Source organism: Moschus berezovskii, chromosome 9, assembly GCF_049115385.1.
Source record: "Moschus berezovskii isolate FMDL1 chromosome 9, NW_MosBer_1.0, whole genome shotgun sequence".
Taxonomy (NCBI): Eukaryota; Metazoa; Chordata; class Mammalia; order Artiodactyla; family Moschidae; genus Moschus; species Moschus berezovskii.
Genome location: NC_142468.1, coordinates 49095648 through 49110185, shown reverse-complemented (window position 1 = coordinate 49110185; position 14538 = coordinate 49095648). Strand labels below are relative to the sequence as shown.

The 14538-nt window shown below is 37.7% G+C and overlaps 2 protein-coding genes across 3 annotated transcripts in view; one reads left to right on the top strand and one right to left on the bottom strand.

Moving 5' to 3' along the window:
- Positions 1–9909, bottom strand: part of PIGB (phosphatidylinositol glycan anchor biosynthesis class B) — a 28812-nt gene extending 18903 nt beyond the window's left edge. The window contains exons 1-5 of the mRNA XM_055437336.2: positions 9630–9909; positions 6697–6830; positions 6164–6283; positions 2497–2601; positions 793–923 (exon numbers count right to left, since the gene is read on the bottom strand). Of these exons, the coding sequence (XP_055293311.2) occupies positions 793–923; positions 2497–2601; positions 6164–6283; positions 6697–6830; positions 9630–9765 (626 nt within the window). The 5' untranslated portion in view covers positions 9766–9909. The remainder of the gene's footprint in view (positions 1–792; positions 924–2496; positions 2602–6163; positions 6284–6696; positions 6831–9629) is intronic.
- Positions 9910–9926: 17 nt separating this feature from the next.
- On the top strand, positions 9927–12693 carry PIGBOS1 (PIGB opposite strand 1). 2 transcript variants are annotated; one of them, XM_088839629.1, is made up of 2 exons: positions 9927–10151; positions 11345–12693. In XM_088839629.1, exon 2 carries the CDS (start codon positions 11420–11422, stop codon positions 11582–11584), a length of 165 nt encoding a protein of 54 aa, XP_088695755.1. In that variant the 5' UTR covers positions 9927–10151; positions 11345–11419; the 3' UTR covers positions 11585–12693. The 2 variants fall into 2 exon arrangements, with proteins under 2 accessions (XP_088695755.1, XP_088695754.1); XM_088839628.1 differs by having other exon boundaries at positions 9934–10144.
- The last annotated feature ends 1845 nt before the right edge of the window (positions 12694–14538 follow it).

The following is a 14538-nucleotide window of genomic DNA, read 5'->3' as shown; positions in this document are numbered from 1 at the left end:
AGAATTATTTCTAAATCAGGTTTAATTGTTTCTTGCTTCTCAAAGCTACCGGTACCCTGCTACTTATAAAATTTGAATTCTGGAGAAGGGCAAAGTGCCACGCTAACCTCATTCCTCTCTTCTCCCACACATCCTACCACACATTAGCTCCTCCAGACAACCTGCCCAGAATACAGTGAAACCCTATTCTGATGTCCCTTTTTCTTAGAATTTATACCAATTTATATAAACGCAAACCATGTCCATGTATTTTCTACTTGCCTGCCCAGAGTGTAGGGAGGGTGACCTGTGTGGACTGTATCAATGGGCTGTCTTGCTCTTTGGCTTCTCATTAGCACTGGTTAACTGGAGGGCAGAAGAGTCAGTGTATGTTATTCACCCTGCTCTTTCCTTGCTATGGATAAAGGCTGGCTGTACCCTTCTCTTGTTGGGGTCCTCTCTAAAAGAGTTCTAAGGATTTCAGTAACAATTTCCTCTCCTTACTCCCTAAGGCCAAAGGAAACAAACTTCCTGTGTGACTAGCCCTCAGGTATTATGATATCCCCTTACTAGCTTTTCTAAACATTGTTTATACCTTTGTAAACAGTCCTTTTATTAAACTCTCTTTGGTTATCTAGTTTGAGTATCTCTCTTTCCTGCTGTAATAAATATATCAACTGTGAATTTGTGGTTCTGATAGCCTTCATGAATATTGGGGGAGTCCACTGGATATTGCAATATATTGATAATTTAAGATTTTTCAAAACCATGCTTTAGAGTTTTGTACATAATTGTAACAGTACTATAACTCACCTGTTCATAGACTTTGAACCTTCCAAAGGATAGTAGAAAAGAGCAATTATAGTGAGAACAGTTTCCATGGTGTTTGTAAGAGTTCTGGTACAGCAATACCACGTGAACCAAGAGCATAACTGGCAAAAAAACTAAGAACAATTATAAGCAAATATATATATGGAGTGGGAAATGGAAAAGCGTAGTATTATCATCTAAGGAAAATAGCAAGCAAGTCTAATGGTAAAAATGGGCATGCCCAAACATTGTTTTTAAGAAGTTATATCAAACACATGTCTATGATAATCAGATCTATAGTTGTTAAAAGTTAAGTTTATTCTTTTAGGTACATTTTTGTGGCATTTCATTTGATTTAAATCTCACTTCACACTAATAACAGATATAAAAAATACAGATTCCTTGATGGCAGAGTTTAAAGAAGACTGAAATTCATAGCTAGAGTTTTATAATCAGTATTACTCAAATTGTCTTACATTACTGACAAGTATTTTATTGATATTTTTATTGACCTTGGTTTGGAAAGTTGTCCTATTTCCTGATGGGAAATTGAAGACAACACACACACACAAAAAGTGACTTATCAGGAAAAAGCATTAAGTTTTAATTTGGAAATTGACTAAATTAATAAACCACTTTTTTGGTAGAACATGCAAACAGAAGCATCATTAAGTCTGCAAAACAAATGCCTTTAAAAGAAACTTATTAGTTGCTTCAAAGATGTTAAAACATGTCATACCAGCTTCCTATCTCTTCCAATACAGACTTATGTTCCCAATTAACTTTTGGTGAAGTTAAAGGCTCTTCCTGAGCTCGAAGATCGCAATGCTGCCACTTTGGAGGAAGGATTTTAAAGGCATTATGTCTTTGCTGTTTTAGGTTCAGCCTTGGGCACATGTATATAAGCACAAAGAGACTGACTTAATCCTTGAAGGACTCGATTGCTACAGTAATCTGTCTTTAATGCAAATCAACATACTGCAGAAATGTATTAATAATTAATGTTAATAAATTAACACAAAAGTATATTTCAGAAATGTGTTGGTAAATTGGTTATCTGGAATTTGAAACGTATTTGCCAACAGAAATATAAAAAAGGTAATAAGATTTCTAAGTTGGCTTATATAAGCTTACTTAATTGATAACTCTTTAGGATAGTTTAACTGGGAAAATCCATTCAGGATTTGAATGGGAGATTGAGAATCTCCTCACTGTGAAATAAGTCAAATGACAAAAGACAATCTTCTGTACCTATTCCATTATTCTAGCCAAAAGTGAAAGAGTGAATCAGTGAGAAGGGAATTCTCAGGCCTGAGTTGCAGGTAGTTGGAGGAATAGTGCAAGGATTGTAAACGTCTGAGGTAATCTGTGAGGTAGGCAATAGTTTAGAACCATTTCCTACTGAACTTATGGCAAGTGAGACAAGGACTCAGCCCTGAGGCATGGTGCTTCCCAAGGCTGTGTCCTCAGCTTCGGCCTCTCTAGGGTTGGAGGGCACCAATTATTTCTACCATGTAGGGCTCATTCAGAAGGAGACAGCATGTCCACTTGCATCTTACTGTTCTGAATAAGGCACTGGAAGTGCCCTTGTGAAGTTGTACAAGTTATCTTCTGAAACTGCCTTAATCAGTCATGAACTGCCCTGTTCATGTGCTTCATGCTCACAGGAATGAAGGAAATAGATTTTCTAACGTGTTTAAGACTTACCACCCATCGCGCTACTTGATGATTTTCTAGTTGCTTCATTAATGAGTAAAGCCTTAAGTCTGCTATAGCAGACAGAAGTGCTTGGGCAAGTCTAGGAATCCAAATCTTCATTAGTTTAAAAAAAAAAAGATATTAAAAACATCTGGTTAGTTCATACTTTAAAACCATAAGAAATCAACAAGCTTATGCAACATTGATTGAAAGCCATTCTTAGTTTTAAAAAAAAGATGTATTATTCTATTCTTCTGCAAAAATACCTGTTTTTCTACAAAAAAACTACATAAATTTTCATGGAAATACCAAAAGGTAGTTTTATCTTTCCGATTCTCTCTGTAATATATGTATTACAATACTACTAATTTTAAGTAGCCAGCAGCCCATTTCATTGTGTGAAGGCTCTATTTTAGAAGCACATTTAGTTGTTTTCATTAGCATAACTAATTTTTAATGAAATATTTACAATACTGTGGGCTAAGTATCATACTAAGTACTTCATGTATATCAGCTCATTGGTCCTTCTGTCAATCCTGTGAGATAGAATTACAAATAAGAAAACAGGGACAGAGAGGTTAATTGATTTCCCCAAAACTGCAGAGCTAGTTAGTGTGGAGGTCAGGATTCAAACCCAAGTCTGCCTGATTCCAAAGCTTAGCTACTACGTTACATTGCTTCACTATCCTGCAATATCAATAATGTGGGTTACTTTTTTTTTTTAAAGCTTTAAGTAATCTATTATTATAGAAATATGGTTTTCATATGAGATTAAGAGTAAAAAGAAAGTAAATGTATTATAACAATTACAGTTAATGATTCTATATTATACATTAAATCTTTGAGTTTTAAAATGTATCACAGTTATCACTAACAAACTAAACACTTGCTGGTAGATCACAATTTTAGTTTGTTCAAAAGATGTGTTTCTAAAAGTTTACATGTACATCTGTATTTTATTGCATCAAATTTCACTAATTTTACATTATAATTAGAGCTGCTTTACTTTCAGTTGTCAGTGGTTTCTAACACTTCTAGCTTTATGTCCTTTATCAGTACTCTGTAAATATATGTTTAAATTGTAACGGTACATTGTACTTCATAATTCCACTTAAACTGTGCCCGTAAAATACAGTAAAAGGCACCTCTGTACTCACCTTCTGTTTGCCCTGCAAAAGAATCTATAAGCCTCCTCCTCAGTTCCCAGGTCTGCAAATACTTCATGTGAAAAGTTAATTTCGCTACAAACTTGATAGGAGCTGAGTGTTGAGGTAGCCATTAAAATACTAAAAGAATTCTTGTGCACTGAGAGAAGTATAGTTATTTATGAACTTAATGAGCCACTATATTCTGAGCTACTTGCCCTGGCTTTCAATATTGTGTTCAGTTTCAAGACCCACATTTTAAGATTAGACATTAATAAATTACAAGATGATGATGAGGTTTTAAGACTGGAGATGTTTATCCTGGGTAAATAGGACTTTTTGAAGTGTTATGTAAAAATCTTGAATTTAAAAGAAGGTAGATTTTAGCTGAACACAAAAATAAATGGAATTGTAAATTTCCAGTTGTTAGCAGTCTCTCCAGACTTCATCATAATTTTCCAGGTTATAATAAGGCCCTGACAAGAATTAAAGAGTTACACATGGCTGCTGGAGAATAAAAACTAGTGTGATGGAGTAAAGAGAAGATGCAGTGTGCCAGGAGTGAACCCTGAAGATTAGGCCTTTGTTGGCAGTTTACCATTCTATATTCCTGTTCTTTAAGATCCTGACCCTTCCTTTCCTGAAGCTCCAGGAGCCGGATGCCTGTGTGCCATTTTCTGACTGGTCAAAACCCCCACTGGTACACCACCCTCCCCCAAACAGGTCTCCTTTCTTATCCCTCTTTCTTCTCACAATAATCCAAGCCAGTGCTCTCCAGTATAAATACAATGTGAGCCACATACTAAATTTTAAATTTTATAGTAGTCAAAAAGTGAAAAATGTCAAAACAGGTAAAATGAACCTCAATACTTTTATTTAACTCATTATATCTAAAATATTTCAACATTTAATCAATGTAAAAATTACATAAATATTTTACATTCTTCTTTTGCTCTAGTTCTTTGACATTTGGTATGGATTTTACGCTAAGAGCATGTCCCAATTTGGACTAGCCACATTTCTAGCATTTCTAGTCTTGAGTAGCCACATGTGGCTGGTGGGTGGCTTCTGTATTGAACAGAAGAGCTCTAAGCCATCCTTAATTCTGTCCACATACCTTATGAAGTTTAGAGAGAAATTATCTGGAAAGAGCACTGGACTGAATAAGTAGACATAGGATCTGGTTTTAGCTTTTAACATGCGTGACTTTTGTCTGTTTTCTTCATCACTTCTCTGACACCTTCTGATTTCAGAATTATATAATCTATTTTAAAATAATCAAGATGAGAATATGATGACTGACAATATCATAATGGTTCTCTGTTCAAGTTTTGTCTTGAAGACTCCTTCCTTCATAATCTAACCTATTTTCTGGGATATTATATACATTTGCCTAGGCAAATATGAATATCCTGCATATCTAGAAGCTAGTGGGTAGTCGTGAGAGATGAAGAAACAATTCACAGTTCCTAACTTCTACATGTGTTAATGGGAGAAACAACTCCTACTGCTCTCAATTTTCCTTCCCTGTGATATTCTCAAAAGAAGCATCAATTTCACTGACATGGCCTTTGTTTTTTACTAATGGGTAATTAGGTATCATTGTAAAGGGAAGGGTACAATACAGCCTTAAAAAAAAAAACTAAACAAAACTACACAACCTCAGTGTCTTTCCAGACTTCAAAAAACCCTTCAGGATTTGGGCTGCCTTTAGAATTCTGGGCCACTTCCCTGACAGAAAATGGGAAAGGCCCAAACTGTTGAGTCCAACTTGATGATGGCTTAGATGTTGATAATGAGGTTAGGAAAACTTGCACTGTTAGTTCTATTTTATCTTTTCCTGGCAACTGACCCCAGAAATTCATTATCTAGGGATTACAACCTTGCTCACTCTTGATGGCTAATTACTACACAGCACAATAACTGTACATATCAATATATTTTTGTCAAGTTAATTTTTTAAATTTTTAATTTCAACACTAAATCCTGAGTAGGTTTATATGTATTTAGTTTTCATAGGCTCACATAACATGGCCTTCTGTTTACAAGTTAAAAAATAAGATATAACACTTTCTTAAGTGATTCTTTTATGAAGGAAATTTACTTTTAAAGTACAAATAATATATAATATAGTCATTCTGAACATCTGTATATCTTAACAGAATTTCTCACAGCAGAACACTTTAATGCTTAATGTTTTTAGCACATATTGAACGCTTTTACACATCACTGCGTGTCTTTGAACCCTGGGCTTCCCAGATATGGTCAGAGTTCAGCAACAGTAGTCTTTTAAAAACAAACTTCCATAAATAATAATTAATTATCATTAACATTTAATAAATAATTAATATACATGACTCGATAGACATGAGTTTGAGTGAACTCCGGGAATTGGTGATGGACAGGGAGGCCTGGCGTGCTGTGATTCATGGGTTGCAAAGAGTCGGACATGACTGAGCGACTGAACTGAAACCTTAAAAAAAGGATGAAATCTGTTAATGACCATTTTGACTACCTTTATTTAAACTTACCAGCAAGTGAACACTATCTTTCCCCAAAAGATGTAGAATCTTGTAAATGCTTGCAAAGATTAAGGGGTAAATATAACCCCTCAATCTTTCTGTCCATTCCCAGGTCAAATAACCATAATTAGTAATATTAAGGACTAATGTTAAGTAGAATTGAAACAAAACCTCTTTTCATTTCTACATATAAAACTTATTTGTCAGCAAAGAAGCTTAAATAAAAACATAATATTTTATACAGGGTACTGGAAATAAAAATGTAGTTGGCTAATTAAACTTAATTTCTTCAAAGCAGTAATGTTTTCTATATCCTCCACATTACTGAGCACCGTGGGAATATATGCCAAAAAGGCTTAGTACATTAATACCAAAGAAAGATACAGAAGAAATATTAGCCTAAAATAATGGCACACTTTTATAGGTTAAAATTACTTGGAGAAAATATAGAAAGTTGATTGAAAACATGTCATAGAGCTGACACAGTTTCTGAGATGAATACACATTTTCAGTCCAGGAATAGAAAACTACAAAGGATATTTGAAAACCATATGATGTGCAACTTCAAGAGACTGCCAGTATTCATCTGGAACAAAACTTGTCTGGACTAAAAAGCAGTTACATATTCGTAATGCTATGATAAACAAGACCAGATAAATGTTTTCACCAAGAAGATCTGAAAAAAATGAACAAACAGGTAATTGTAGCACAAGAGTTAGGCAACTTCCACTTGGAGAACTAATATCTGCTCTGGTTGGCCCCTTGCTCAGGCTCTGTTAAAGTGCAGTGGTGAACTCCAGCCCCTCCACATTACTCAAAAGCAGACCTGGGTGGAAGGTTAGACAAAGTGCCATAGCCTCATCAATGGGGAATTACGACTCCTTTCATTTAACAAATCAAATGTTAAGATACATTTTGAAAAAGAGATTGGGTTAACTAAGGCCTTAAGCTAATATATGTGTATATAATGAAAGAAACCAGCTAACAAATTACTAATTTAGGAAGCAACATTTTGTATATGTGCATATACTGGCATATAAAATGGTCCTTTGTACACTTTTAAATAGTCCTTATTGATGCTTTTGTATGCTAGGCACTGAATTCATTCCTTTCAATGCACTATGTTATTTAGTCCTCATTGCTATGGGGAAGTTATCATTAGCCCTATTTTATATGAGAAAACTGAGGCTCAGAAGTTAAACTGCCTTCTCCCAAGTCAGAAAGGTTGTAAATAAACAGGATTCAAAACCAGGTCTGTATGTTGACTCGAGTCCTGCTCTTAATCACAAATGGACAGCTTACACACTAAATATTTTTTAATGTGAATTTAGTTGCCAACATTTAAAAATCAGATTTTATGTTAACATCTGTATTGTAGCATATCAAAACTCCTTAAGATCTGGCAACATAGAGCTCAACTGGGAAACAACTGGCTGGTACTGAAATATAGGGTCCGTTGACTTCTTACTTGTATTTAGCCTTGCCTCTTCTGTCTCCTGACGACTTCAGTTTGTAGCCTGCCTCAGACCCACTGTGAGTCTTTTACTATCATTCTGGGTTCCTGCACTTTCATTCCTTATTCTTCAGGAACATTTCCTTTTTTAAAATTGGAGGGTAATAAAATATTGTGATGGTTTTGCCATGCATCAGCATGAACTGGCCACAGGTATACATGTGTCCCCTCCCTCCCCGACCCCGCTCCCAGCCTTCCTCCCCACCCCATCCCTCCAGGTTGTCACAGAGCGCTGCCTTTGAGTGCCCCGTGTCAGACTTCCACTGGCTATTATTTTACATAGGTAATATATATGTTTCAATGCTATTCTCTCAAATAATCCCATTCTCTCCTCTGAGTCCAAAAAGTCTGTGCTTTATGTCTGTGTCTACTTTGCTTCCCTGCACATTGGTACCATTTTTCTAGATTCCATTGTTCAGTTGTCAACATATACATGCACTAATATATGATATTTGTCTTTCATGAACTCTGAATGACAGGTTCTAGATTCATCCACCTCATTAGAACTGACTCAAATGCATTCCTTTTTATAGCTGAGTAATATTCCATTGTGTATGTGTATTATTTTCTGATGGACATCTAGGTTGCTTCCATGTTCTAGGTATTGTAAATAGTGCAGCAATGATCATTGGGGTACTTTTTCAATTCAAGACAATGTGTATTTTTTTAATTCTGGTTTCCTCAGAGTATGTGCCCAGTAGTGGGATTTCTGGGTCGTATGGTAGTTTTATCCCTAGTTTTTTAAGGAGTCTCCATACTGTTCACCATAGTGGTGGTATCAGTTTGCATTCCCACCAACAATGTAAGAGGGTTCCCTTTCCTTCACACCCTCTCCAGCATTTATTGTTTGTAAACTTTTTGATGATGGCCATTCTGACTGGTATGAGATGATACCTCATTTTGGTTTTGATTTGCATTTCTCTAATTACTGAGTAATGTTCTGCATCTTTTCATGTGTTTCTTAGCCATCTGTATGTCTTCTTTGGAGAAACGTATGTTCACGTCTTCTGCCCACTTTTTGATTGGGTTGTTTGTTTTTCTGGTATTGAGCTGCATGGGTTACTTATATATTTTGAAGATTCTTTGTCAGTTTCATTTGTTATTTTCTCACATTCTGAGTATTGTCTTGTCACCTTGCTTATAGTTTTCTTAGTAGTGCAAAAGCTTTTAAGTTTAATTAGGTCCCACTGGTTTATTTTTGTTTTTATTTCCATTACACTAGGAAGTGAGTCATAGAGGATCCTGCTGTGATTTCGGTCAAAGAATGCAGGAACACATTTTAAATGTTCCCAGCTGGTGCATTCAACACTACATAGTGCCTCGTCTGAACTTCAATCTTTCAGAAACAAACCTCCCTGCTGGACTGTATCCGCTGTCCGAAAACCTTGTTGTTCTCTCCTTTTCTCCTCTTAACTTTGTGGCCTCAGGCAGAAGAAACTGTACTCAGAACTGGCCCTTAAATAACAGCCTTTGGCACATACAAGACACAATATATAATGAATGAATGAGGAACCTATCTACATATTAAATACCCCCTCCAACAGATCAGAATCCCACTTGCTGGGGTGATGTCTCTCCTGTCAGGGTGACAACTAGACCAAAGAGAAGGCGGAGGGGCCAGCAGGAAAAAGCAATGTGGCGGGTGTCAGACCTGGTTCCACTCCAGGAATCAGCCCTACGAAACTTTGGGAACACTGGGTTAGGGTGGCCACTCCCTCGCTGTCTTGGGATGGCCACATCATGCTTATTCACTTCACATGGCTGCGGAAAGCTGGCACAAAACAATGCAGAATACAGTGCCCTGCAAGAGACGGGGATCCCGAATCCCATCTCCAGCGCAACGCGATTTCTTGGCACACCATACCCCCCCACTCCCGGCCCCCCAGTAGATGCAGCCCTCGTTCAGGGTCGCCGATTTCCCGCCACCACCACCCAGCTCGGCGTCCACACCCCCTCACTCACCCCCGCAGCGCCCGGTGCTCTTCTGCGGGCTGAGATACAAGGCGGACTTTCTCGTTCGCAGCTTCGTCTTCTTATGAGAGCGGTTCTGGAGACCGCGGAAAAAAAGGCCGCCGCCTCCGCCGTCGTCTCGCTCCATTCTGCATTAGCTCTGAGGTCCACTGGGGACCGCCAGCAGCCAACGTCCCCAGCAATGGATGGCTGAAGCGGCGCGCGTTGCTCTTCCGCCCACTAAGTTTGGCCTTTGTAAGCTGCCGTGCCGCAGGCGCGAAGATAGCCGGGAAAAGGCCTCTTCGTCCCGCCCACCCCCAACGGTGGTCCCCGCGGCCCACTATTGCTGGTTCGGCAACGCCGCGGGCTGGTCGGCGCTTTCCCTACTACGTTTTTTTCTGAGGGATTGTTCCCTTCCTTTGGTTTTGTGGTCTCTGCGGCTGGGGTCCTGAAACTGCTGAAAGGAACTGGATCTCACCTCTGCGGGTGCGGGCAGGAGACGGCGGGGAGCTGAAGCAGAACGCTGTGTGAGTGGTAATAATAGTACTGATAACTACAAACGGAAGTGTTGGTGTAACGTTGCATGCTTTGGGTGATCTTACAGTGACTATTTGTTGAGCGACGTAGGCGGGATAAGGGTAATTTAGCCTCTTGTACTGATGTGGAAAATGAGGCCCTCCAAAGGTTAAAGGACCTGGTCAGTGTCACTTAGCGAACTAGTGGCAGAAGGGGAACCTTCCCGAATTTACTTGCGGTTTAATTGTCTGTTTTACAAGGAGCTGACTTGCAAATGTCTCCTGTTCTTACACTCAGTAATCTTCGAACCAAAACATGCTTGGTAAAGTTCTCATTTATCTAGTTAAGTGTAGAGTCCAGGAAGACTTTTCCCCTCAGAAAAATAGTAAATTACGATTTTAGTGATATATTAAGAAAGAAGCTACTAGTTACTCCGCCACTGTTGAGTTTTGTGACCCCGGGGACTGGCTTAGGAGGCTGTGAAATATTGTTATAATAAAACATAAAAATGATTCGCTCTGTTTTACCTGTTTATAAATATGTACTTGGTATCTCCGAACCATAGAACTTATCAGACTATAGACTATTGCAAGGAATGTAATTTTCTGAGAAGTTTTAGAGTCTTAACTCTTCAATTGTTAAAAGTAAAACCAGTGAAATCCCTATTTTAATTTTTGTCAAAAATGGATGGTAGATGACTTAGAGGTGATGTCAGTTTGTATCTACTATAGCATTAAATGAACTAGAAAATCTTTTAGTTTTTAAAAGTTGTTTTTAATATCACATACTGTCATGAAATAGTAAAGAAGAGCCAACAATGAAAAGTAACAAATCTCTCCCCTTTGAGATGAGATTGGCAATCACATTTAACTTTCGTGGACGGCTGTTTATTTTAATAGTTTTTGTATACCTTTAAAGGCTTAAAAAGTATGTTCCTCTATTTTTTCACACTTCTGCCATTTAATAAAGTATCAGTTTAAAACCTCTGAAAACATTCTATAGTAGCATTTAGCTTTATCTTATACACCATCCCCTAACCCTCATTTCTCATATTCCCTTTGTACCTATATTCCTATTTTAGTTACATCAAAAAGAGTATTTACATATTATGAGAAAAATACTGTTTATGGAGGAGCAAAGTTGTGGCATGAAGTCTTTATAAAGGATACTGTGCTGAGTTACTGCTTTGTTCCCATTTTCTTTGTATACAGACCTGAAGAGAGTTCCTGGATGTGGAGTTTGTTATTTTAGAGCCATCCTTGTGCTGTGAAGTGTTTGATGAAAAAATGTTTGGAAGATTGACTTTTCCACAACTGCTTTTTGCTAGCCTCCTTGGAATTGCTGGAGGAATATATATTTATCAACCAATATTTGAACAGTATTCCAGAGATCGGAAGGAGTTAAAAGAAAAGATGAAATTGGTACAAGACTCAGAAGAGAAGAAAAGTTGATACTACATGGGGTTAAACTGTAATTGCTTAATATTCCATTGAAATTATACATTGAGTATAAATAATCTAGTAAAAAGTTATTCACTATAAATAATCTAGTAAAAAGTTATCAATTATACTTTAAATGTAAATACATTATTGATAGTGATTTTAAATTAGCTTTAAAAGTAGCACTGTCAGTTTTAATGTTTATTTTTTGCCATTCTATTTCTTTTCACTAGGATCTATGAATATGTTTCCTTTTAAGCAAAAATGAATATGTATTAAGGAATATTTTATTTCCTACTTGAGGCTTATTTTTCTGGGAATGCGGCCTATACATTGGCAGTCTAGAGTATATAAACTAGCAGGGAATTGTGTTTACAGTTATGTTTGTAAATGAAGTTAACCAAGTTAACTACTTCATGCAGACTGTACCTCAATTATTCTACTTTAATATACTTCAGCACTCTTTCAATTCCTGACTTTCTCATATCAGCAAAATGGAGGTGTAAATTGAGAATCAGGATGGCTCAAATTAAATAGAGGTTTTTGAGAAGGTAGATGGTGTCACATGGGGTGGCAAACATGACACAGATCTGTTTACTTAACTCACTAGGCAAATTTGCCTTAATAATCGCGATCATGGAAGAGTTAATTTATTATGAAGCTATTCATATAGTTAAAGGGTTTTTTGGAAATTGCTAAGAACTGATTTAATTTTATATTTTCAGTGAGAGCTTAAATGTAATCACATGTACAAAATACTATAAATCAACTCATTGTTTTTTTTTAAATAAAGTCATTATAACTATAAGCTATCTATGTTGGGATCAGTGTAAGTAATAAGATTAAGAGAGAGAGGCCAGGAGGAAGCATGAAATTGTAAGCTTCTGCTTAGTTGCCACAAATGTCTCCTTATATTCTGCTGATTTAGAGCATGTCACATAACCATGGGCACGAATATATTATCTTGTTGCCCAAGGAATGATAGTCCTGTTTAACATCACGCGAAGTTAAACTACTTTTGATCATTTTGAGAAGGATGCACCTGTCTGTTTGGTAGTCATATACCAACTGTCAGAGAATGAGTCGTTTTTTTTTTTCCCCCAGTAAAGGTACTACAGCCATTCAAATCAAAGCTATAGTGAGATGCCACTTCACATACACTAGGATGACTGCAGTCAAAGAGAGAGGAAGTAGTAAGTGTTGATGGGCATGTGGAGAAGTTGAAACCCTCCAATATTGCTGGTGAGGATATTAAACAAGTTTGGAAGTTGTGAAAGTTTGGAAGTTCCTCAAAAGGAAGAACATATAGTGTTAGCATATGACCCAGCAATTCTGCTTTTAGACTATATCCCAGAGTAGTGAAAACATGTCTGCAAAAACATCTGTAAATGAATACTCGTAGCATCGTTATTATAATAATCCCAAAGTGGAAATAATCCAAATATCTCAGCTAGTGAATGCATAAATATATCATGGTATATCCACGCAATGGAATATTACTTGGCTGAGCACAGAAGGCCACATATTGTGTGATTCTGTTTATATGACGTGTCCAGGATAGGTCAATGCATAGAGACAAAGTGGGTTAGTATTAAATATTTCCCAGTGATTAAGGGGAAGATGGACAGGGAGGCCTGGCGTGCTGTGATTCATGGGGTCGCGGAGAGTCGGACACGACTGAGCGACTGAACTGAACTGAACTGAACTAATGGATATAGCATTACTTTTTAGTATAATGAAAATGTTTTGGAACTAGATAGTGGTGTTCAGTGACAGATTTGTGAATATATTAAAAAACACTGAATTGCACACTTTACAACTTTATTGTGTGAGATTATATCTCAATAAAACTGTCAGGACTTCCCTGGTGATCCAGTGGTTAAGAATCCACCTGCCAATGCAGGGGAGATGGGTTTGATCCCTGGTCTGGAAAAATTACACGTGCCATGGGACAACTAAAGCCTACATGCCACAACTACTGAGACCACGTGCTGCAACTACTGGAGGCTGTGCTCTGCAACGAGAGGCCGCTGCAATGAGAAGACCCTGCTTATTGCAACTAGAGTCAGCTTGTGCATAGCAGTGAATACCCCATGCAGCCACATAAAATTTAAAAAAAGCACTGTCGGGGAAAAAAAAAACCCCACTGCTTCCAGCGTAGCAGCTGCAGTTGGGGTAGTCCATTGTTTTCTTCTATAATCCATCTAGTATATGTGTGTGGTATCGAATATACATAACATAAAATTGACTATTTTTATGATTTTTAAGCACATTTCAGTGCTATTTAAGTGTATTCACATTGTTGTGTGACCACCATCACCATCCATCTCTAAAACGTCTGTTTAGTCTTTGCAAGGCCCAAAGAAGTGAATTGAATGGCAATTTGGAGATGCCCCACCCCTATATCCTTCATATATTTGAAGGTGGCATTAATGTCTGCAATTCTTTGTACTAATTGCTTCCAATTTGCTGTCATAGTCAGGGAAAGCAGATTCAGGGGCTTTCAGTTGGTTCTTTATACAACAGTGATGGGGTATGGACTGAATGCATCCCCCCATTCATATGGGGGGCAGCCCTGATCCCCTTGTGAGGGTATTTGGAGGTGGGGCATTTGGGAGGTAATTAGGTCCTGAGAGTGGAGCCCTTATCAGTGGGATTAATAGTAGTGTTAGTCACTCAGTCTTGTCCAACTCTTTGTGACCCCATGGACTGTAGCCGTCAGGCTTCTCTGTCCACAGAATTCTTCAGGCAGGAATACTGGAGTGGGTGGCCCTTTCCTTCTCCAGGGCATCTTCCCAACCCAGGAATCGAACCCGGGTCTCCTGCACTACAGGCAAATTCTTTACCATAGTGCCACCTATGTTTAAAAGCATCAGTGGGATTAGTGCCCTTAAAGAAAAGATACCAGAGACATGCTCTCTCTCTTGCCCATGTAAGGATATAGCAAGAAGTTGCTGTCTGCAAAT